Source organism: Quercus lobata, chromosome 3, assembly GCF_001633185.2.
Source record: "Quercus lobata isolate SW786 chromosome 3, ValleyOak3.0 Primary Assembly, whole genome shotgun sequence".
Classification (NCBI taxonomy): Eukaryota; Viridiplantae; Streptophyta; class Magnoliopsida; order Fagales; family Fagaceae; genus Quercus; species Quercus lobata.
In genome coordinates, this window is record NC_044906.1 from 611,267 (window position 1) to 636,071 (window position 24,805).

At 32.5% G+C, this 24,805-nt stretch overlaps 3 protein-coding genes across 5 annotated transcripts; all 3 read left to right on the top strand.

Annotated features, from left to right (window-relative positions):
* Nucleotides 1-7,632, top strand: LOC115979681 (TMV resistance protein N-like). Its single transcript, XM_031101742.1, has 8 exons — nt 1-124; nt 405-473; nt 647-1,163; nt 2,782-3,880; nt 5,037-5,342; nt 5,621-6,274; nt 6,347-6,869; nt 7,526-7,632. The coding sequence occupies exons 2-8, from the start codon at nt 470-472 to the stop codon at nt 7,630-7,632; spliced, it is 3,210 nt and encodes a 1,069-aa protein (XP_030957602.1). The 5' UTR covers nt 1-124; nt 405-469.
* A 3,559-nt stretch (nt 7,633-11,191) lies between these two features.
* Nucleotides 11,192-12,012, top strand: LOC115979683 (TMV resistance protein N-like). Its single transcript, XM_031101745.1, has 2 exons — nt 11,192-11,343; nt 11,528-12,012. The coding sequence occupies exons 1-2, from the start codon at nt 11,226-11,228 to the stop codon at nt 12,010-12,012; spliced, it is 603 nt and encodes a 200-aa protein (XP_030957605.1). The 5' UTR covers nt 11,192-11,225.
* A 2,504-nt stretch (nt 12,013-14,516) lies between these two features.
* LOC115979710 (TMV resistance protein N-like) lies at nt 14,517-20,959 on the top strand. 3 transcript variants are annotated; one of them, XR_004089163.1, is made up of 6 exons: nt 14,517-15,302; nt 16,546-16,857; nt 17,056-17,712; nt 17,788-18,268; nt 18,958-19,420; nt 20,931-20,959. XR_004089163.1 is itself a non-coding variant. In XM_031101777.1 (5 exons), exons 1-5 carry the CDS (start codon nt 14,577-14,579, stop codon nt 19,065-19,067), a joined length of 2,286 nt encoding a protein of 761 aa, XP_030957637.1. In that variant the 5' UTR covers nt 14,517-14,576; the 3' UTR covers nt 19,068-20,885. The 3 variants fall into 3 exon arrangements, 2 of the variants coding, with proteins under 2 accessions (XP_030957637.1, XP_030957638.1); XM_031101777.1 differs by lacking the exon at nt 20,931-20,959 and having other exon boundaries at nt 18,958-20,885; XM_031101778.1 differs by lacking the exon at nt 20,931-20,959 and having other exon boundaries at nt 18,985-20,885.
* Nucleotides 20,960-24,805: the final 3,846 nt, after the last annotated feature.

Below are 24,805 nucleotides of genomic sequence, written 5' to 3' on the forward strand. Positions count from 1 at the left end.
GTCCATACCTTTATTAAACAGCCAATAGATATCTAATACCAATTGGATCGGCCTTTGTTTCAACTGGGTTTCGATCATTACAATCAACCACTACTAGTCTACTGTTATTTCAATTTCCAATTCTGTAAGTAGTCATTTTTCACACTTATTCATCCCTTATATTTCTTTCCTTTCATTTTTTTTTCCTTGAAAAATGAAAAAATCCATATCAAATTGTTTTCTTCTTCCTAATTGCCGTGAAGCAAGAGTTTCAACTTTCAGGGTTTAAACCTCGAGTTGGTTTTCTCATTACCAAGAGTGCTTAAATTCCGTAGTATTGTTTTCAAAAATCTATTAAATTATCTTTGTCACATTTCCTATAGTTAAATAATTTTCAGTCGTCCTTTCTTTGTTAAAAAAAAAAGAATAAAAAACAGGAGTGTTTTCAGGAGGTTTTGGAGGCCATCGCTACTGTAATTCCTTCTCACAAATGGGTAAGTTCTCACTTTTGAGTTTTAACACACAATCCTCTCTTTTTATTATTATTCTTTCACTCCCTGCCTGAAATTAAAATCCCACTTCACATCGTTTTCTTCTTCCCCAATTTAATTATTTAATTATCTTTATTTTTAATTGGTTGTACTCCTTTTATCTAATTTTCCAACAGATTCAAGGAAGCTTAAAAGAGAGTCATTGCCGTCACCATCTTCTTCTTCAACACGTCAGCCAAAAATAAAATACCAAGTATTTCTTAGTTTTAGGGGTGAGGACACCCGCACTAATTTTACTGACCATCTATATGTTGCTTTGAAAGGAAAGGGGATTATTACTTTTAGGGATGAAGAAGAACTCAAGAAAGGAGAACGTATTTCTGAGCTCTTCAAAGCAATTGAAGAATCACAGTTTGCTATCATCATTCTCTCAAAAAACTATGCATCTTCTACGTGGTGCTTGGATGAGCTTGCCAAGATTATCAAATGCAAGGATGAAATAGGACTGAAAGTTTTGCCAGTTTTTTACGATGTGAGCCCATCTATTGTACGAAAACAAATAGAAACTTTTGAACAAGCCTTTATTGATCACCAAAAACGCTTTGAGGATAACATAGAGAAGGTGGAAACATGGAGAGATACTTTAAAAAAAGTGGCTGATATCAAAGGTTGGGATCTGCATCTTCAAAATAGGTAATTTCCATGAATTTCAAATGATAAGCTTCTTTTATTTACCATGAAGCATATAATTAGCTAAGAGAATATATCATAATATACATGGATTGAACTACATCATGGTATGCTAGTTAAAATTCTGTTAAATTTTTAGGAACAGTAGAAGTGGTGGTGAATTTGGGCTTAGGGAAGCTCTATGAAAAGATCAAAATGGAATTACTTGATTCATGAATTTATATATCTCACTTTTGCGGACATTTTTTTTTTTTTTTGAGAATCAAATCCGCTGACATTAATTTTTTATATTATATTCTTTTTGAATGTAATATAATCCTTGATATGGAGATGGCCTATAGCTAGATCTTTTGCTTCCTCTTATATAAGTGGATGAAGTTTTCTTATTGTTTGAAAAGTCGTCCAACAAAACATAAAAAGGATTCCAAAACATTTTACTTAAAAAATCATTACAAATAAACTTTGCAACGTCAAAAACTCTCCAAACTCCAAAGACAATTCCTCTCTCATCACGGTTCGACTATTGACCGCTATTAATGGGCAGTTGACCGGTATTGACTATCTGTGAATTTTTTCCCCAATGCTTTTTTTTTAAAATAAAATTTTCGAATAAATTCAGACTTTAGGGTCAATATTAACATTTGAGGCTCCCAAATGACCCAAAAAATACAAAATGTTTTATTAGCTCATTTTCAATATTGCTACTAGATACACGACAATGAGTCAATTTTCCTACAAATATTTTTAGTCAAAACAAATGGAGCATTTATTTCGTAGGGAAAATTTTATAAATTCTTCTTTGGCCCCTTAAGAATTAAAGTCATTCAAAGTGAAATTTTGGAGAATTATAACACTTTTATAACTCAACATGATGCGACCATCCCAAATTAACTTTTGCCAAGTTATGTTTTGGATTCAAGTTTGGCATGCCAATTTCATAAAGATTTAATTTTGGTTCGTTCATTATTTCGGTTAAAAAAAATTATCAAACCAATTTATCCATTTTATTCCCATTCCCAAACCAATTGTTTACATAATTTAATTTGAAGAAGTATAGCTTTGAGGAGTTTATCATTGATATTAGGGTGCTTTTGAATGATTTTATTCAAAGAGAAACATAACATACCTTTGGGCCTCAACTAAAGAAGTAAAAGCTTGGGTTTGTGTTGGCACAAAGGTATAAATCATTAAATTTTATTTTTAATTAATAGAAACCAATACCTCCTCTTCACTCATTTACCTGGTATACAAAGTTTTTTCAATTGTCTACTTTGAAAATTTTGAGTATTGCCATTGTTATTAATATTTTGTACTCAAGCAACCTCAAAGGGTCTTAAAAATTTATATTTAGCATGTTCAACTTAAAATATTCCAATGAAGTTTCTCTTAGCAATCAAGCATGAAATGAGACGCTTAATTTTTTGCTCAATCAATGTATCTCTTAAAGAAATAGATTTTGGATTTAGTGGATCCAATATCATTGCTAACCTAAGAAAATTAGTGGACTAATTCATGAAAAGATATCTCCCAAGGAGTATCTTTGCCTAATATTTTTCTTTCTCCCCTAAAGTTTAATAATTGGATTGGACCATCATGTAATTATTTTCTATCTTCTTTGCAGGCTTGAGTCCGAAATTATCCAAGACATTGTGAAACTAATTATGGAGAAATTGAGTTCTAAATGCTCAAGCATTAATAAAAATTTGATAGGAATAAAATCTATGGTGGCAGAATTGATCCCATCGTATTTAGGCTTTGGGAATGATATTTACATGATGGGGATTTGTGGTATGGGGGGTCTAGGAAAAACAACTCTTGCTAATGCTATATATGATGAGTATACAGATCACTTTGAAGGTTCTAGTTTTATTGCCAATGTTAGGGAAAGATCAGAAAAACGTGAACTGCATGAATTACAACAACAATTGCTTGATGAGATTTTGGAGGGAAGTAATACAAAGATCTACAATGTTCAAGGAGGAGTTAAAAAAATCAAGAGTAGTGGGTTGCGTCATAAAAAAATTTTACTTGTCCTAGATGATGTTAATCAGAAGGACCAATTAGAAAAATTGGCTGGAGAGCATAATTGGTTTGGATTAGGTAGTTGGATCATCATAACAACTAGAGATGAACATGTTTTGGTTGATCATGAAGTGCTTAAAATATATAAGCCTAATGGATTAGATGATGATGATGCTTCACAACTTTTTTGTTCGAAAGCCTTCAAAAAGGTGCAACCCACAGAAGGTTATATGCAGCTCTCCCAGAAAGTTGTGGGATATGCTAGTGGCCTTCCATTAGCTCTTGTTACTTTGGGTTCCTTTTTGGCTGGAAAACTAGTAGCAGAGTGGGAAAGTGCATTGAAAAATTTAAAAGAAAATCCAAAAAGAGAAATATTTGATGTACTTAAAATAAGTTATGATGGACTAGAAGAAATGGAGAAAAAGATATTCTTAGATATTGCATGTTTCTTTAGGGGGTGGAATAAAAATGAAGTAATACAAATATTAGAGAATTGTGGTTTTGAAGCAAGAATTGGTATAAGTGTTCTTATAGAAAGATCTCTTTTAACCATGGATGTCATCGGACGTTTGGAGATGCATGATCTACTAAAAATAATGGGTCAAGATATTATTCATCTTGAATCAGGTGGAGAGATTGGAAAGCAAAGTAGGTTGTGGCTTGTCAAGGATTTGCTTCATGTATTGGAGAACGATATGGTAAGAAAAATGAAAAAGCTATAATTTTATTTCAGTGAATAAGATTGAGTAGGTATAATAACATAGTTTTGTTCAATAAATTAGTCTAGTAAAAAAAAATCCCAATAGGTAAGTGGTTACTTAAGTATATTTAATATCTCTTTGTAATTGTTTATAAAATTAAATTAAATTATCTTGATGTAATGAACTAATCATTCTTCTCTGGGTTTTTACCTAGAACAAAAGGCAATCTTCACATTTTTTTTTTAATTAAAAAAAAAAAAAATCATTCTGTAGGCTTTATTCCCTTTTCCGTGACCTTTTCTTTTTTTGCTGAATTTTTCCATCACTTTAAAAGTGATGTTGCGATTTCCTAATTTTTTTTCCCATGTTGGTCTTGAATTTATCAAAGGTTGAAATGCACATTTCTAGTTTTAATGTATGAATTTTAAACAGATAGATAAGAAAAAAAGATTTCAAAAAAAAGATGTAATACAATCTATTAATAGGACTTAATACGGAGTACTACGTTCTATTAGTTACTAATGGGATTGTTAATATCTGTTTGAGTTATTTTTAAAAAGTTCATGTGTTGAAAATTTTAGAAGTTGTGCTTTGAAAACATATATTTTTTAAATGAAATTAAATGTTTGGTAAAATATGTAAAAAAATATTGTTAATAAGAAAAATTGCAATGTGAAAATGCAGTTTTTTTTGGTGATTTCAATGAGCTGCAATTTGAAAGCACAACTTTTGGTCCTATAATTAAAAAAAAAAAAAAATGTAATTTTTAAAAAACGCAAAGCCATACATACACCAATCTTTTTGCATTTGCATTTTCATTTAAATTTCTCTTTTTCTCTACAAAAATCACAATGCCAAATGGTATATAATTTGAAGTACGTACATTTTACTATTCTTAAGTCTTAACTATTAAATTTGAGGTTCGGCCCACCATATTGGAGGGGCTTTAAGGGGAGGAGGAATTAATATATATATATATATATATATATATATATATATATTTGTAGAGACTTTTATATATGGAAAACTACTTAGGGAGTAGATTTTTTTTTATTATCTCCTTTGCAGCTTTAAAAACGGTATAAAACTTGAATAATTCTATTCTTATCATTTGATTGTGCAAATCACTAAGCCTTCGCTTTCAAAATCTTAGGCAACAGAAGCCATTCAAGCCATAGTTGTCACAAACAAGGAAGAGAAGCCATTCAAGTGCAAATTTTCTGATGGATTTTCGAAGATGTCTAATCTTAGATTGTTAATAATTTATGAGGACTCCCTACATGGAAAGAAGCTAAACATCCTGAATGCCCAAAAACATCTTGCTCTTCCTAATAACCTAAGACATCTTAGGTGGACCAACTGTCCTTTTAAATGTTTGGCATCCAGGCACAAACGAATGCTGCCTGTTCAACTTGAATTGCTGTCCAACAAATTTGAATATCTTTGGGAAGGAAAAATGGTAATTTTGTTCTTTAAACTGCCTTTCTATTATTTATTATTTCTCTCTCCTTTTTTTTTTTTTTTTTTTTTTTTTTTTTTTTTTTTTTTTTTTTTTTTTTTTTTTTTTTTTTTTTTTTTTTTTTTTTTTAAGTTTAGCTACAAATACAGATACACTCCCGGTGTAATTGAGATTCCTCCTTTCTTTTATAAAGCTGTTTTAATTTAAAAGAATTATTTACTTATTAAATTAATTTCTATGTTTAATGAAAATTGTTTTTTTTTTTTTTTGGGTAACAGCGTTCAGTCAACTTAAAGTTCATTGATCTTAGTCATTCCATGAAGCTTGTTAGGACACCTGACTTTTCAGGTGTTCCGATACTTGAGGTACTAGACCTTTCTTTGTGCTTTCAATTGGTTGAGATCCACCCATCTGTTGGACGACTCAGCAAGCTTAGGTATTTACATCTGCGACACTGTGCATCTCTTACCGATCTTCCCAGCATGTCTGATGAAATGCAGTCTCTTACGGTTCTTGATCTTTATGGTTGCCTCAAAATCAGTACAATTCCGAAATTTACTGGAATTATGAAAAGCCTATCGGAACTCAGTTTGGCTAAATCTGCTATTATGAAACTAGCACCCTCATCAATCGAGTGTGTGACTGCCCTTACTTTTTTACATCTAAGTGAGTGCAGAAATCTCGAATGTCTTCCAAGCATGGATAATCTGAGGTCTCTTAAGGCACTCGATCTTTCCGAATGCTCAAAACTAAAATCTTTGCCAAGGCTTCCATCAACTGTAAGATATATAAATACTAAAGGTTGTTTTTCCCTAAAATGGTCACCAGCACAGGACAAACTGAGTATCTGGTCACAGTCTCTCTCCCAATGGCTTCCATATAATGAGAGAGGCAGTCGAGTGGAATTTACAATATTGTTCCATTTCCTACAGGTATTGTCTTCTCTCTCTCTCTCTCTCATTGTTAAATGATAACAGTTAACAATAGTTGTGTTTTGGGTACAGGGACTCCTTTATCGTCAAACTGTTTATGGAACTTCTTCCAAAAGGGAAGAGGATGGATTTAGAACTGAATTTCAGATAATTATTCCATCTTGTTTAACTCAAAAAGAGGTTAATTCAATAAGCATAGAGTTGCCTTCAAATTGGTATAATAGTAAATGGATAGGATTAGCTCTTTGGGCATCAGGTTTTATATTCATTGGAGATGGTATTAGAGCTCGTGTGATAGCCCTTGGTGATATGCCTCTACATCATTGTGCCTCTAAAGTTTTTACTTCCACGATGCATTGTGGGGACAGTATTGGCCTATTGTATTTCTCTCGTGATGATTGGTTTGCTAAAGTTGGGATTGGTGAATGCAGTCAGATTAAGGTTATATTTGAGACCTATTATTACTCAGCATTTCGTGTGTGGGAATGTTGTGGGGTCAGTTTGGTATACCAGCAAGATGTGGAAGAGTTCAACCAAACAAATGCACAATGTATGATTGAGAGCTTTGGGAAAGGAAATATCCATAAATTAACTGGTAATGACCATCTCAAACATCCTTCACATTAATGTCCAATCCTATTTTATCTTATTTTCTTTCTAGCTATACATCTAGTTTCGTCTCTGGCAAGTAACTCATGTCATTTTTTTTTCTTCTTTTGGCTCATCATGCACAAGCAATCCCAATCATCTTATACTTTCTAAGTTCCTGAATATTAAACTTCAATTTTGCCACATGAGTTTATTGCCAATTGTCTAAGCCTCTACATCATCATCACTTACAAGAAGCTTAATAATTAGTAAAACATTAGGCAAATAGTTGAGAATATGATCTAGACTAGGAAATATATTCTCAAGCTTCAACTGTTGCATTTCTCTAAGAATTTTGCTAATGTAGACCTTTAAATCCTAATTTGGCATCCTATTTGTAACTATCAGATATTATTCTATTTTGCATATTCATTTTGTGCTGGCAAATGCAATACAACTTTTCCTTATAAATTTTTGAAATGTAAAAGCTAGAGAATGTATAGTATTTCCTTCCTTACTATGTATATTCTTCGTAATCGTTGGTATCATGCTTCCAAAACAAGTAGGAAGTAAACTCCAATTAAACTCATTAGTAATGAGTGAATTATTATTATTATTATTATCATCATCATCATACTAACTTAGGTTTTCACATATATGCAGTCAGTGATGATAATGATGATGTAAATACAATTGGTGATATGGAAACAAGCATAGCTACTTTAAGAGAAGCGACTAATATCTCTGGTTATCATCTACAAAATAGGTAATTTCTATGAATTTCAAATTATAAGGATACCAGAATCGTATGGGGCAACCCTAACTTATCCGAAATAATAAATGAGGGCTGGGTGGATGTATATACTTTTATATTTTCTGGTTATATGGAATAAGAAAAATACTAAGCTCACCACCAAAGCAAATCTAAAGAGACATAGATATCACCACCCATGGAATTTAACCAAGGATACAAAACTAGATTGGCTCGCCACTTAATGGGATACAGAATATTACCACCCAAAGAGATACAGAAACCGAAACTCATCACCCAAAGGAATCTATCCGAGGGATAAGAGTTAATTTAGAAGAAATCCATCATTTGAAAAGCACAAATACAAATTCTAAAAACACTATAATATGATTTTATTCAATTTAGCCAAATGACTTATATAATGCTTGGAACAACCTTCTAAGCATGGGAGAACGAAAGAGCAATAAAAAACATTACATTTTCAAAACCTTGACTTATAGGAACTATAAACAAAATAAATGACTTGCTGCCTAAGAGAACTAAAACGGTAAAGCTAAATATTCCCCAAGAAAACCCCAATTAAATGCTATTTGATTTCTTTGACAAAATAACCTATTAATCTTCAAATTTCTTCTAAATTAAATTGTGGGGAAATTCATTCAAAATAATGGCCTTGTATGCTTTCACTTTTTTCCGGTGTCATAAGCTTCTTTCATATACCATGAAGCATATAAATAGCTATGAGAATATATCATAATATGGCAATATGCATGGATTGAACTATATCTTGATATACTAGTTAAAATTCTATTAAATTTTTGGGAACAGTAGAAGTGGTTGCCAATAAAGTCCACAACATTTAACAAGTGATCATTTTGGTCCTTATTCCCAAACGGTTTGTAACACTGTTACATACACTTTGTCCTCTCTCTCACCCCTCTCCTAAGTCTTCTCTCTTCCCTTTCTCTGATTTCGAGAAGAATAAAAAATTGAAGAATAGAACCTATAAAGCCAGCGCCCACCGACCGAGCAAAAGCCAGCGACCACCAACCATCGACCACCAATAAAACCCACAAACCCTGCGACCACTAACCACCAGCAAAGCAACGACATTAACAAAATCGACAAGCCCAAAACCACCAACCACCAACAAAACCCACAAACCCATCAGCAATACCGATCCACAAACCCAGAACCAGTGACCACAGACCATTGGCATCAACAAATTCACAAACATGTCAATCCCACAACATCTTCATCACATCTCTTCTCTGTGGCTTTGTGACCGTTCTCCACCGACCACCCCATAACAAACCAAGAACCAGAAACATAAACCAAAACCCACAAAAAACCAAATTCTCTATCACCAATCCAAACCAAAACTGACCCACTACAAAACCCACCACCACAACACCACCGCAAAGAGGAAGAGAGAAGAGAAATTGAAAACCCACCACCATGGTGCCATTGCAAAGACGAAGAGAGAAGAGAAATCGAGAACCCACCACCATGGCGCCACCGCAAAGACGAAGAGATAGAAAAAGAGAAATGAGAAAGACATGAGAGCTAGAGGTTATGGACTGAGATGGTTAGAGGAAGAGAGAGAGAGAGGTGATTCTGGGTCAAAGGAAGAAAGAGGAAAGAAGAAAGAAGAAAAAAAAAGTAACGTCGTTTGTACAATAGTTTGGTCATTGGATTAAAATGGTCACTTTTTAAATGTTGTGGATTTTATTGGCATTAGCCGAAACCTCAGGGGTGGAATTTACCCTAAAAAAAAAGCAATATATAGAGAAGAGTAGTTGACTTGACTTGACTTGAAATAGGGATAATATTGAAGTTGTGGACACAAACAAATGGAGAAATAAAGAACATAGTCCATTCCTTTATTAAACAGCCAATAGATATCTAATACCAATTGGATCCACCTTTGTTTCAATTGGGTTTCGATCATCATAATCAATCACTACTACTCTACTCTGATTTCAATTTCCAATTCTGTAAGTTGTCATTTTTCACATTTAGAGCATTCACATCCGGTATTTACAAATTATTCCATTTTACCATCTCAAAAGTTATTTTCTCTATTATACCATTCCATTTTACAATGCATCTAACATCCCATTTCTTATTTATATCATCTATTCAATAAAATATTAATTTCATCTCCTCTTTCTCTCTCTTCCTTGCTTTTCTCAATCATTCTCTCCAGTCTCTTTTCCTCTTCATTTTTGTGTCTAAAATACACCATAAAAAAAATATTTTTAAAAACCCAGACACCACCACTGCCACTCATATCTGAGCAAACCCACCCACTCAGACCAGCAAACCCACCACCAACAACAACAAACACAAGAAACTACCACCACAAGAACCACCAAGAAAAAAAAAAAAAAAAAAAAAAAAAAAAAAAAAACACAAACTGCCAAATACCATAGGAAACCCACCATAGAAATCACCAACCCACCACTCAGACCACCAAACCCATCACCAATCTGAGCAAACCCACAACTCAGACCACCAAACCCACCTCCAACCACAACCACAAGAAAGAGCCACCACAAAGGAAAAAAAAAAACACAAAGAAGCCTTCAAAAACCACCAACAACAACCACAACCACATCCACAAGAAACAACCACCACATAATCACCAAGAGGGGAAAAAAAAAAAAAAAAACACACAGAAACTATCGATCTCGCTGACAACCACAACGCTGAAACCCAGAAACCCACCACCATTGATCTTGCCGATCTAGAAACCCACCACATTGATCTCCACCTCGCCATTCCACCACGCCGATCAGCACCACCGACCCAGACCCACATTGCCACCACTGCCACACCAACGGAACTTTTATGCTACGCCTACCTCTGCCGCTACCACCACCACATGGGGTTTTGGGTTTGAGAAAAGGTAGTTTCTGGTTTGAGGAGTAGAGAGGGCAGAACAAGAACAAGGGAGAGAGAAGAGATGGAAGACGGAGAGAAATGAAAGAAAGAGAGATAAAAGTATAAATTTATATGGTATTATGGAGGGAATAAAATATATTGAAAATTATACAATGGAGCTATAGTACCGTTGTATAAGTAAGAAGGCACTGTAGCAACATTGTAAATTTTTTTAGAATTGGAAGACCGAGTAATGGTGGTTTTTTGTGCTTTCATGCAAAATTATACCAACATATACCATTTAAAAGAGCGGATGTGAATGCTCTTATTCATCCCTTTTATTTCTCTCCTTTCATTTTTTTTTTTTCCTTGAAATGAAATATCCATATCAAATTGTTTTCTTCTTCCTAATTGCTGTGAAGCTAGAGTTTTCAACTTTGGTTTGTTACAAGGTTTAAACCTCAAGTTGGTTTTCTCATTACCAATGAAATGAATGAATAAGCTACAAACAAAAGTTTGCTTTCTAAGATTAGAGTTTTTATAAGATAGCTTAAATTATGTAGTCTTTTTTTAAAAATGAAAATCTATTAAATTATCTTTGTCTCATTTCCTATAGTTAAATAGTAATTTTCAGTCGTCCTTTCTTTGCAAAAAAAGAAAAAGCAAAACAGGATTCGTTGACTTGTCTAAAACCGGAGTGTTTTCAGGTGGTTTCGTAATTTTCAGATGTCCTTTCTTTGCAAAAAAAGAAAAAGCAAAACAGGATTCGTTGACTTGTCTAAAACCGGAGTGTTTTCAGGAGGTTTCGGAGCCCTTCGCAGCTTTAGTTCCTTCTCACAAATGGGTAAGTTCTCACTTTTAAAGTTTTAACACACAATCATCTCTTTTATTATTATCCTTTCACTTCCTGCCTGAAATTAAAATCCCACATCACATCGTTTTCTTCTTCCCTAATTTAATTATTTTTGTCTTAATTTATTTTCTTTATTTTTAATTGGTTGTACTTCTTCTATCTAAATTTCCAACAGCTTCATCGTTGTCACCATCTTCTTTTTCAACACAAAAGCGGAAATACGAAGTGTTTCTTAGTTTTAGGGGTGAGGATACCCGTAATTTTACTGACCATCTATATGATGTGTTGAATCGAAGGGGCATTGTTACTTTTAGGGGTGAAGGAGGACTCAAGAGAGGAAAACCTATTTCTAAGCTCTTCAAAGCAATAGAAGTATCACAATTTGCTATAATTATTTTCTCAAAAAACTATGCATCTTCTACGTGGTGCTTGGATGAACTTGCCAAGATTGTCAAATGCAGGAAAGAAACAGGACTAATAGTTTTGCCAGTTTTTTATGATGTGGAACCATCTTGTGTACGTAAACAAATGGGGACTTTCAAACAAGCCTTTATTGATCACCAAAAATGCTTTGAAGATAACATAGAGAAAGTGGAAACATGGAGAGCTGCTTTAATAGAAATGACTATTATCTCTGGTTGGCATCTACAAAATAGGTAACCTCAAATGATAAGCTTCTTTCATATACCATGAAGCATATAATTAGCTATGAGAATATATCATAATATGCATGGATTGAATCTGCTAGTTAAAATTTTGTTAAATTTTTGGGAACAGAAGAAGTGGTTGTGGATCAGCTGATATATATATATATATATATATATATATATATAATCACTTATAAAACAGTTTGAGGCACCAGCTTTTAAGCTTAGGGAAGCTGTGTGAAAATATCAATAACGGAATTACCTACATACTTCTTGTCAAACCCGCCTATGAAAATCCTTGATATGGACCATTTTTTAAGCTTCTTTCATATACCATGAAGCATATAAATAGCTATGAGAATATATCATAATATGGCAATATGCATGGATTGAACTATATCATGGTATGACACCGGCTTTTGGGCTTAGGGAAGCTGTGTGAAAAGATTAAAAAGGAATTACCTGATTAAAGAATATATATCACTTGTTGGGAGTTATAAATCTGCTGGCATTTTAATTTTTTTTTTTTTTTTGGGAGAATAAAATCAGCTGACAATTATTGTTTACATTGTTTTACACTTGCCTTGGTCTCTCACCGGAAAGTAAGATAAGTTTACCTACATATATATATATGTGTATATATATATATATATATTTTTTTTTTTTTTCATTTTAGTGACTATAATTAAGGAAACTAATCATACCACCATGAAGAGATGATTCATTATTGAGTGACGTGACAACTCAACATGATTAGAATATTAGATGGCCTAAGGCTGGATCTTTTGCTTCCACTTATTTAATCGCAAAGCTTTTTTCTTTTTTGCATTTTCTATTGTTTGATAAGGCATAAAATGTAATTTCATAGAAAATGTATTCAGTAATAAACAAAAACAAGTCCAACAGAACATAAAAAGGTTTTCCAAAACATTATATACTTAACAAATCTTTACAAATAAACTCTCCAAAGTTAGAAACTTTGCACCAATGAAATTGGCAGTTGGCCGTTATTGACTAACTGTTGATTTTTTCCCACATGCCACTTTTTTTAATAATTAAACAAGCGGCTTTCCAGTTAATTTTTCAAATAAATTCAGATTTTAGGGTCAATATTCACACATGAGGCTCTCAATTGACCCAAAAAATACAAAATGTTTTAACATTTGGGATATATTTTTGTCAACGAAATTTTTTGTTCATATAAGTATTTTGAATTAAAAAGAATGGTGCAACAGTAAGACAAACAATAGAAAATATTTTTTTAGCACAATTTCAATATTGCAACCAAATACATAACAACGAGTCAATTTTCTAACAAATATTTTCTGTTAAAACAATTGGATCATTCATTTCATAGGAAAACTTTTATAAATTCTTCTAGATTTGGCCCCTTAAGAATTGAAGTCAATCAAAGTGAACTTTTGGAGAATTATAAGACTTTTATAACTCAACATGCGCAACCATCCAAAATTACCTTTTGCCAAGTTATATTTTGGATTCAGGGTGGGCATGGCAATTATTTTCATAAAGATTTATTTTTGGCTCATTCATTATTTTGGTCAAAAAAAACTTCTCAAACCAATTTATCCATTTTATTCCTATTCCCAAACCAATTGTTTACATAATTTAATTTGAAGAAGTATAGCTTTGATGGGTTTATCGTTGATATTAGGGTGCTTTTGAATGATTTTGTCTCTTGCCTTTAGGGTGATATTAGGGACATCTCTTGCCTTTGGGCTTTGGCTGAAGAAGTAAAAGCTTGGGTTTGTGTTGGCACAAAGATATAAATCATTAAAATTTATTTTTTATTAATAGAAACCAATACCTCCTCTTCACTCGTTTACCTGGTATACAAAGCATTTTCAATTGCCTACTTCGCAAAATTTGAGTATTGCATTGTTATTAATATTTTGTACTCAAGCAGCCTCAAAGGGTCTTAAACATTTATATTTACCATGTTCAACTTAAAATATTCCAGTGAGGTTTCTCTCAGCAATCAAGCATGAAATGAGATGCTTAATTTTTTGCTCAATCAATTTATATCTAGACGAAATAGATTTTGGATTTAGTGGAACTAGTATCATTGCTAACCAAAGAAAATTAGCGGACTAATTCATGAAAAGATAACTCCCAAGGAGTATCCTTGCCTAATATTTTTCTTTCTCCCCTGAACTTTTTATAATTGTTTTGGACCATCATGTAATTATTTTCTATCTTCTTTGCAGGCCTGAGTCTGAAATTATCCAAGACATTGTGAAAACAATTATGAGGAAATTAAGTTCTAAATCCTCAAGCTTTACAAAAAATTTGATAGGAATAAATTGTATGGTGGCAGGATTGATTCCTTCGTATTTACATGATGGGGATTTGTGGCATTGGGGTCCAGGAAAAACAACTCTTGGTCGTGCTAGATATTCCTAGTATTCTGATCATTTTGAAGGTTCTAGTTTTATTGCCAATGTTGGGGAAAGATCAAAAAATGGTGAACCACATGAATTATAACAACAATTGCTTGATGAAATTTTGGAAGGAAGTAATACAAAGATCGACAATGTTCAAGTAGGAGTTAAAAAAATCATGAGTAGTGGGTTACGTCATAAAAAAGTTCTACTTGTCCTAGATGATGTTAGTCACAAGGACCAATTAGAAAAATTGGCTGGAGAGTGTGACTGGTTTGGATTAGGTAGTTGGATTATCATAACAACTAGAGATGAACATGTGTTGGTTGATCATGGAGTGCCTAAAATATATAAGCCTAATGGATTAGATTATGATGATGCTTTAAAACTTTTTTGTTTGAAAGCCTTCAAAAAGGAGCAACCCCAAGAAGGTTATATGCAGCTCTCCCAAAAAGTTGTAAAATATGCTAATGGCCTTCCATTAGCTCTTGTTACTTTGGGTTCCTTTTTGGTTGGAAGAACAATAGATGAATGGCAAAGTGCATTGCAAAGTTTTAAAAATACTAAAGGAGATATATATGATATACTTAAAATAAGTTATGATGGACTGGAGGAAATGTGGAAGGAGATATTCTTAGATATTGCATGTTTCTTTAGACGTTGGGAGACGAAAGATCGAGTAATACAAATATTAGAGAATTGTGGTTTTAATGCAAGAATTGGTATAAGTGTTCTTTTGGACAAATCTTTACTAACCATTGGTGACTATGAACATTTAGGGATGCATGATCTTCTACAAGGTATGGCAGAAAAAATTGTTCATTTTGGATTAGATGTAAAACATGGAAAGCAAAGTAGGTTGTGGCGTATTAAGGACTTGCTTCTTGTATCGGAGAACGATAAGGTAAGAAAAATGATAAAGCTATAATTTTATTTCAGTGAATAAGATTGAGTAGGTAGAGTAACATAATTTTGTTCAATAATTTAGTTATTTAAAAATATATTCCAATAGGTAAGTGGTTATTTAAGTATTTATGTAACGAAATAAAGAATAAAACCTTCATTTACCATACTAATATATTGTCAATGATGATTTCTTATATTTTGAAAACAATAATATTATCTTAACATTTTTTTAAATATAAAAAAAAAATTATAGGCTTTATTTTCTTTTTCCAACGCTTCAAAACTAATGTTGTGATTCCCCCCCCCCCCTCTCTCCTCTCTCCTCTCTCCTTCCTTCTTGCTCTTGAATTTCTAAAAGGTAGAAGTGCACCTTTCAAGTTTTGATGTATGAATTTTAAACAGATTAATAAGAAAAAAAAAAAAAAAACTTTTAAATAAGACATAAATGTAATACAATCTATTATAAGAGTACCTTTTACTATTAACATATGATGTTGTACTACGATATATTAATTACTAATGGGACTCTTAGGGTCCGTTTTGATATAACTTATTTTGCTGAACTGAAAACTGAAAATACTAATGCAAAATAATTTTAAAATGTGTAAATAGTGTTGTGGGACTCACATTTAATATATATTTTTTGAATAAAGTGGTCATGGGTCTCATGAACAGTGGATTTTGTCTCTAAAAGCAGGCACAAGTGCAGAAAAAAAAAAAAGAAAAAAAAAAAACACAAACGTGACTCAAGAAATGTGGATCCAAACTCAGCCTTATCAGTTTTGAAAATTTTAGAAGTTGTGTTTTGAAAATGTGTTTTTTAAAATGAAATTAAGTGTTTGGTAAAAGGCGTAGAAAAGTATCATTGATATGAAAAAATGTAGTGTGAAATTGTCGTTTTCTGGTGATTTCCATAAGTTGTAATTTGAAGACAAAACTTTTCTCCTATTATAAAAATTTTAATTTTCTTAAAAATGCAAAGCCAAACTCCAATCCTTTTGCATTTTCATTTGATTATTTCTCTTTTTCTCCAAAAATTCGCATTGTGAAGTACATTTGACTATTTTTAACCATTAAATTTGAGGTTGGGCCCACCATATGGGAGGGTCTTTAAAGGGAGGAGGAACAAAAAAAAAAAAAAAAAAAAGAGAGTTTCATATATGGAAAATTGCGATATAAAACTTGCATAATTCTAGTATTCGTATTGTGCAAATCACCAATCCTTTGTTTTGAAATCTTAGGCAATAGAAGCAATTCAAGCCATAGTCATTCATTACAGGAAAAAGGATTTCTACTTCGAAGAATTTCCTGAAGTGTTATCAAAGATGTCTAATCTTAGATTGATGATAATTGATAAGACGGACTACTTGTTTGACCAAGGACATCTTGTTGTTCCTAATGACCAAAGACAACTTTTTGTTCCTAATCAACTAAGACATCTTTCATGGAACTGTTGTCCTTTAAAATGTTTGTCATCCAGTTCCCAACCAAAGAAGCTTGTTCAACTTGACTTGCAGTATAGCAGAATTGAATATCTTTGGGAAGGAGTAATGGTAATTTTGTTCTTTTTATCTGCCTTTCTATTATTATTTATAATTTTCTCTTTTTTTAAGTTTAGCTACAAATAGAAATACACTCCCAGTTTATTTGAGCTTCCTCCTTTCATTTATAAATCTCTTTTAATTAAAAGAATTCTTTACTTATTAAATTAATTTCTACGTTTAATGGAAACTTTTATTTTTTGGCAACAGATTTCGTGCTGTTTAAAGTACATAGATCTTTCTGATTCTAAGAACCTTATTAGGACACCTGACTTTTCTGGTGTTCCAATACTTGAGGAACTAAATCTTTCTGGGTGCGTTAGTTTGGTTGAGATCCACCCGTCTATTGGACAACTCTACAAGCTTAGGTATTTACATCTGCGGAAATGCGAATCTCTTACCGATCTTCCCAGCATGTCTGCTAAAATGCAGTCCCTTGATGTTCTTGCTCTTTGTGATTGCTCAAAAATCAGTACAATTCCAAAATTTACTGGAATTATGAAAAGCCTATCGGAACTCAATTTGGGTTATACCGATATTAATAAACTGGAACCCTCATCAATCGAGTGTTTGACTGCCCTTACTTTATTAGATCTAAGTTTTTGCACAAATCTAGAATATCTTCCAAGCAACATGGATAATTTGAGGTCTCTTGAAAAACTCATTCTTTATGGATGCGAAAAACTGAAGTCATTGCCAAGGCTTCCATCAACTGTAAGATTTATAAATGCTCAATATTGTAATTCCCTAAAATGGATAACAGCACGGGTCAAATTGAGTAGTTGGTCACAACCTCTCTCCCAATGGTGTCCGTATGATGAGAGAAGCAGTCGATTGGAATTTACAATATTGTTCCATTTCCTACAGGTAATCTCTCTCTCTCTCTCTCTCTCTCTCATTGTTTAATAATAATAGTTAACAATAGTTGTGTTTTGGCTACAGGAACTCCTTTGTCATAAAACCGTTTATAAAATTCCATCATGTTTAACTCATCAAAGTGTGAGGAATTCAATAAGCATAGAGCTGCCTTCAAATTGGTATAATAGTAAATGGATAAGATTCGCTCTCTGGGCATCAGTATCAGGTTTTATAAACTTTGAAGATGGTATTATTAGAGCTCGTGTGATAGCCCTTGGTGATATGCCTCTAAATCACTGTGACTCTAAACTTTTTACTACCTGGATACATTGTGAGGTCAGAATTGGCCTATTGTATTTGTCTCGTGATGAGTGGTTTGCTACTGTTGGGAATGGTGAATGCAATCAGATTAAGGTTATATTTGAGAACGATAAAAGAACCATTGATGTGAGGGAATGTGGGGTCAGTTTGATATACGAGCAAGATGTGGACGAGTTCAACCAAACAAATGCACAATGTTTGATTGAGAGCTTTGGGGAAGAAGTATCCATCTATAAATTAACTGGTAATCACCATCTCAACCATCCTTCCCATAATGTTCAATCCTATTCTATCTTATTTTCTTTCTAACTATATATACATCTGGTTTTGTCATTGGCAAGTAAGTCAAGTCATTTTTCTTTTTCTTCTTTTGGCTCACCATGTGCAAGCAATCTCAATCACCCTATACTTTCTGAGTTCCTTAAAATTAAACTTAGATTTTGCCATGAGTTTATTGCCAGTTGTCTAAGCCTCTATATCATCATCACTTACAAGAAGCTTAATAATTAATAAAACATAAGTCAAGTAGTTGAGAATATGATCTACATAGGAAATACATTCTCAAGCTTCACCCATTACATTTCTCTAAGGATTTTGCTAATGTAGATCTTTCAATCCTAATTTTACATCCTCTTTGTAACTATCAGATATTATGCTATTTTGCATATTCATTTTGTGATGGCAAATGCAATGCAACTTTTCCTGATAAATTTTTGAAATGTTAAAGCTAGAGACTGTATAGTATTTCCTTCTTTACCATGTATATTCTTCATAATCATTGGTGTCATGCTTTCCAAGATAGGTAGGAAGAAAACTCAAATTATGCTCATTAGTAATGAGTGAATTATTATTATTATTATAGGCATCATACTAACTAAGGTTTTCACATATATGCAGTTGGTGATGATGAAGATGATGATGATGTATATACAGTTGGTGATGATGATGTTGTATATACAGTTGGTGATGATGATGATGATTATTATTATGATGCATATACAGTTATTGATGATGATGGTGATGATACAGAGAGTTGGTGCTGATAATGATTGACATGACTGCAAAAGATGACACCTAAGTGCTGTTTATACTTTGACTATCTTTTTTTCATTGTATGAATTTCAATCAAGGCTTAGGCAACTAGATGTGCACATGCATTTCAATCAGCCTGACCATGTTTTAATGAATTTTTATTTGGTTCAGTTACAATGATTTGGAAACTTGTTCAAGTGGCTTATCTGTGCATCTTGTTTCAAAATGAAAATGGAGTTGAAGATCTACTTTTACAGGGGATCTAGGTATAGACAGATAATGAGTTATTTACTAATAATATTTCTTATTGGATGAATTTCAAGTGAGTTTAGTGCTATTGGATTGCATACAAGAATTACTTCAGGTAACTTTGTCACATTTCTCTCTTCTATGTGGATTTGAGTTAATGTCTATGAGACAAGTGATTTGCAAATTTTGAAGTAGAACTTTAAGGTTATAAGTTTTTATCAATCTAGCTATGGTATGAAATAAGCATTAATTTTAGTATCCAATCTTGAATATTTTCCTTGCAGTTCAAAAGTCGCAAGTTTCAAACAAGTTCACTTGTAAAGTAATATTATTTTTAGATTATAATGGAGCCCTATATATTCAAGAGGAAATGTCCTGTTAGTAGTTATGCTTGCCTTTAAACTATGTTATATTCTACTATGCATCAAGGTTTGTTAGAGGGCGTGTTTGGCAACATTTAGGAGCCTTGCTTGCAGTGCAGTATGTACCTTTTTGGCATTCGTTGTACACTAGGGAGGGAAAGGCCTTTGGATCAGATTCTTGACAAGGTCTATTGAACAAGAATTTCTGTTTGCTCTTGGAACAAATTTAATTAATAGGCAAAAACAGGTCACTGGGCAATCGTTGAAGTTGTTCCTTTCTTTAAAGTTGCTTCCCTAACCCATCATTTCCCTCTTATTGTGCAATTTATGTTCAATATATTTAATGGGCACTCAAAATTCAAGTGTGGTCTACATTCTATACTTTTCTTGTAGAATACATAATTTAGATCACCTGTGTATCTCCAATGCAGCATTCTGTCTGGAGTGCCTAATCTATTCCTCATTACTAGCCAACAATAGAATGCAAGTCTTGTAATAGCTTGAGAGAATCAGATGATTTTCCCCAGTAGATTTTTATTTTTATTTTCTTGTTTCTAGTCTTGCTGCTTCTACTTTCTTAAGTTTATTATTGATGAAATTTCTTATCCATGAAAGGGACTCTCACTAGAGTTACTCCACCTTTAGGTTCTTTACAATTAGACCAACCACTTCTTGATTGTGGCTTGCCACTTATTGGAATTGATTGTTCAGACCAACCATATATGCTGTCAAATTGATGTCTTCAGCTTTATTTACATTCCAATCACTTCTGCATTTGTGCCAATGCCCTGCTTTTATCAGCATGGATTAGAAGGCACACCTTTAGATTTACCAATTGCTGATGAAATATATGTATCAGCCCAATCCAGAATTGGGCTTTCCAAACTTTGGTCATGTTGAAACTAGACTACCTTTGTCCTTGACTGAACCTCAGCTAGCCTGCTTGGTCTATGTTTTATGTTGGTTTGAGCTCATGCTTGTTCACAACCTAAGTAAACTTTATTAACTTGCTAAAATCAACAACATAAAATCTGTTAATTTACTAATACAAATTGCCAATCCGAAAGCATAGTTCTTTGACACTGATGTTTGTTTAATCCATTGTTGCTGTTGTTATCATCATCACATCATAATTATAATTTTACCATAGATGTCTTCTAGTTTAAGAATCTGAAATGTCAGACTAAGAGATATAATTCAGTCATCATGATAAGTGAATTTTTGTGGCTGCTAAGTAGTGTGTGGGATGGCTTGTGCATGTAGGGCTTTGTACGGACAAGCCAATGGGGCAGAGCTATTTCTTCTGTGTATGGGAGCTCTTACGCTTTGCCGTTCCTTCTGCTGGAATGGTTTGGTTTTTTTTGTTCTTTCTGTCAAGAAAATGGTAGTCTTCATTTTTTGGCTACATGTATTAAGTCTCTTAACGATTTTTTGTATGCCAATCATTTTACTAAACTTCTAATTTCTCACTGTATGCAGCTTGGAAATTACTTATTTGTGCTACTAGCCTACTACATACCACATGCATTTGGAGCCACAGAAAAGTTGTTCTAAACGTGTTTCCTTACGTCTGAACTTACCTAAGCATGGTATACAATTGTTTTGAAAAAGAATGCATCAAACACATTGTAGCACTCGGGCTTCTAATGAGTTGAGAGGTGGGAATCTACAAGCAGCTAAAATGACTTTCAAGATTGTAATAGTTCTTGTAGTTGCAAAGGTGGTTATCATAGCATGATTCTCTTCTTTTGCCACTATGTTTTGGGCTATGCCTTCAGCAGTGAGAAGGAAGTTTTGGATCATGATTTGTCTCTCAATAACCATGGATGGCTTACTAGCAGTACTTTCAGGTAACTTTCTCACATTTCTCTCATGTAATGGCCATTTACTTGGAGCAAAACTTTTGAAGTTCTAACTTATTTATTCAATGTATACCATCAACTGAACATATATTCGTTATTCAGTTTAGAATAATTTCTTTAGAATTTAGAAGTTAACTAATAGTAAATAAAATATAAAAATAAATAATTAAAGGTATCAAACAAGTTTGCTCTTGAATAATTTTCTGTTTTTGGGTTATAATAGTTGTGGCCTAATCATTCAGTATCTTTCTTCAAAACAGACCAGCATATCAAGACAATGTTGAAGTTGCAATCTTCCTTGATGCATTGCCATAAACCCTACAATTCTATTTTCTGCTTTGCATCAGGGGTTGCTAGAGGAAGTGGCTGGTAGCATATAGGAGCCTATGTCAATCTAGGGGCATGTTATCTGGTTGGGGTTCCATTAGTCGTCGATTTGGCCTTTATTGTACACTGAAGAGGGAAAGGCCTGTAGATTGGATTATTGACATTGTGTACTGTACAAGTATTTCTACTTCTGCTTGCTCTTAAAACAAGTTTCACAAATTGGCAAAAACAATTTATTATTGCCAAGAAAAAAAATTTCCCTTTCTTTATAATTGGTTTTTCTCGCACCAAACACTACAATTCATGTTCAACTTGATCATATAATATGAAAATTTGGAATCTTTTAATTATTATTATTTTTGGAATAACTCGTGTCTGATCTTTATGTTTTAAATTTGGTGGTTAGTGAAATATTTTAGGCTAATCAGACTAAACCAATTTTGAAATCTTAGTTGGATTTATGCTGATATTTCAAGCATCAAAAGCAAGAGAGGATATTTGATGGTAATTTTTAGTCTGGACTCAAGAGTGGATCAAGTTTAATGGACAATATATTATTTGTGATTCCAGAGACTATATAATTTGGCTAATCCAGCTTTCAAAAAAAAAAAAAAAAAATTGCTAGTCCCTATTTTCATCCAATTGTATAGAAATGAACATTTTTGCTTTATGAAGGAATTAAAAAAATAAATAAATAATATCATTATTCTACCATTGGCACAGTTTGAAGGCGGAAATCATTTTTATTTTTATTTTATTTTTTTGTCTTTCCAAAGTTCTTTTTGTGAAGATTTTGGGCTTTTGGGGTATTAGAACTAGAGTCTTTAGTAAGATGATAATACAATTTGTTGGTGGGTTCTGGTTAGTTTAACTAGTTAAGTTTTTTGTCATCAAATAAAAATTATCTAGGCTTTGATCTCCGCCTACACCAAAAAAAAAAAAAAAAAAACAATTTGTCAAGTTTTCCTTTGCAAATTATTTGTAAATTACTTTCCCTTTCTTTTGCTTAAATTTCAGTTGATTCTAGGCAAATCTACAATGAATATGATTGACGCTAACAAAACATTGGAAACATTTTAGTCCAGAATAATTTATCTTGGGAATTATTGAATAGTGTCAAATCTTTCTTGCTTTTCTTGTCCATTTGGTGGGTGGATGTTTGATTTTTAATGTTGGGTAAATAAAGTATTGGGTAAGTATTATTTTTTAAACCAAATACTTTAGGGGAGTTTCAAATCAAACCCTATAATTTCGTTAGTTTCAAATCAAATTCTAGATTGTTTCAATATCTATAAGTTAGAAATTCATCAATGCTTAGAATAGAGAACAGTCCTTGCACAGAAGCAATAAAACAAGTTGAGTCCTCTTTTGATATGTAATAATACTTCATTCTAAATAGATGAAAGAACACAATGAAGCAGTGTGCTAAGGACCAAGTTGAGTCCTCTATTGAATGCTATCAGGTCATATGGCAAGAAATACCTACAGAGAAAGCAAATAAGGAAACCTGGAAACCAACTCCAGAATTTTTTGTGGTAAGTACCACTAGTGTGGTGCTAAGAGGCTCAGATGAAAGAGTTTTAGAAGTTTGGGTATCATTGATTCCTGAAGTCAATCAAACAGTGATAGATGCTTTAGCATTTAGACAAGCTATCCTCCTTGACCTTGTTAAAAATGAAAATTTCAATAATGTTATTGTAGAGAGAGATGCTCTACAGGTAGTTCAAGCTATTCCAAGAAAATCCTAGTTGGTCATAGTTGTTGTAAATGGACTTTAGAGCATGATTTTGAAGGGCCTTTGTTCCCTAGCAGCTTTCATGGAGATACGATTTAAGCCCTGTTGTATACTTGTATGTATGATTCCTCTGGGTGTTGTTAGCTTTTTATAAAGCTCCATTTTGTGAGGAAAACAAAAAAGAAATTAAAATCCACAATCCAACCAAAAAAAAGTTTAGGGTTTGTATTGACGCAATTTTAAAAGTTTAGGGCTTAATTTTAAATTAGCAGAATTATCAAGTTTAATTTGTAATATAGTCTTATTATATACCTCCTATGGTTTTCTTCACAAAGGAGAAAAAAAAAAAAAAAAACCTCCCATGGTTTAATTTTAAAATTATAAGATTATTTTGACAAATTACACTTAAAATATAATTTTTTATAGAAAAATACAACGTTTATATTTACTATACTCTTTAAAAAAAAAAAAAAAAAACCCTCAATTTTCCTAACAAGGAGAGATGAAACTCTTCTAAAAAAATTGAGATGATTTTTTTTTTTTTTTTTTGAGAAAAGGGTGAGAGGAATTTTTTTTTTTTTAGAGAAAGGATTTTCCTGGTGGATGCCCTAGGGCATCTATTAATAAATTATCTTAGGAAACCATTTTATTATGGAAAAAGAAAAAAATAACTAACTTTTTTACAATTTTTTTTATATTTTTCATAAAAGTGGTATTAAAACTTTCTAAAATGGTTCATTAAAAAATTTTCTATGCGTATCCACTAATAAAATCATTTTACTTAAGGATAAAATTTAACTACAAAGTTTGTTGTACCTTAAGGCTACAATCTTATTCAATATCTTTTTATTGGAAATGAATTTTGACAAATCTACCATTGGATTACATTTTTTTCTCATATTTTCTATGCTTGCAAATTTTTAGAAAATTAAAGATCAATAGTTATATTATCAATAAATTGTTTAAATTGCAAGTTTTTGTATTTTAAAATTATACATACAATATAAGTTTATAAATCATATAGTAAATAATATTTGAATGACACAAAATTTGATGTGTATTAAAATCATCAAGAATATGCAATCCAACGATTGGAGTTTCAAAATAGCTAGTTGTAGGGGCAAAGGCCCAAAATCATACAATGGGCCTTGGGCCCCATACGTGAAGATCAATCACGTCCAAGGAGAAGACGTGGGTGCCAAAAGGGCTCCTAG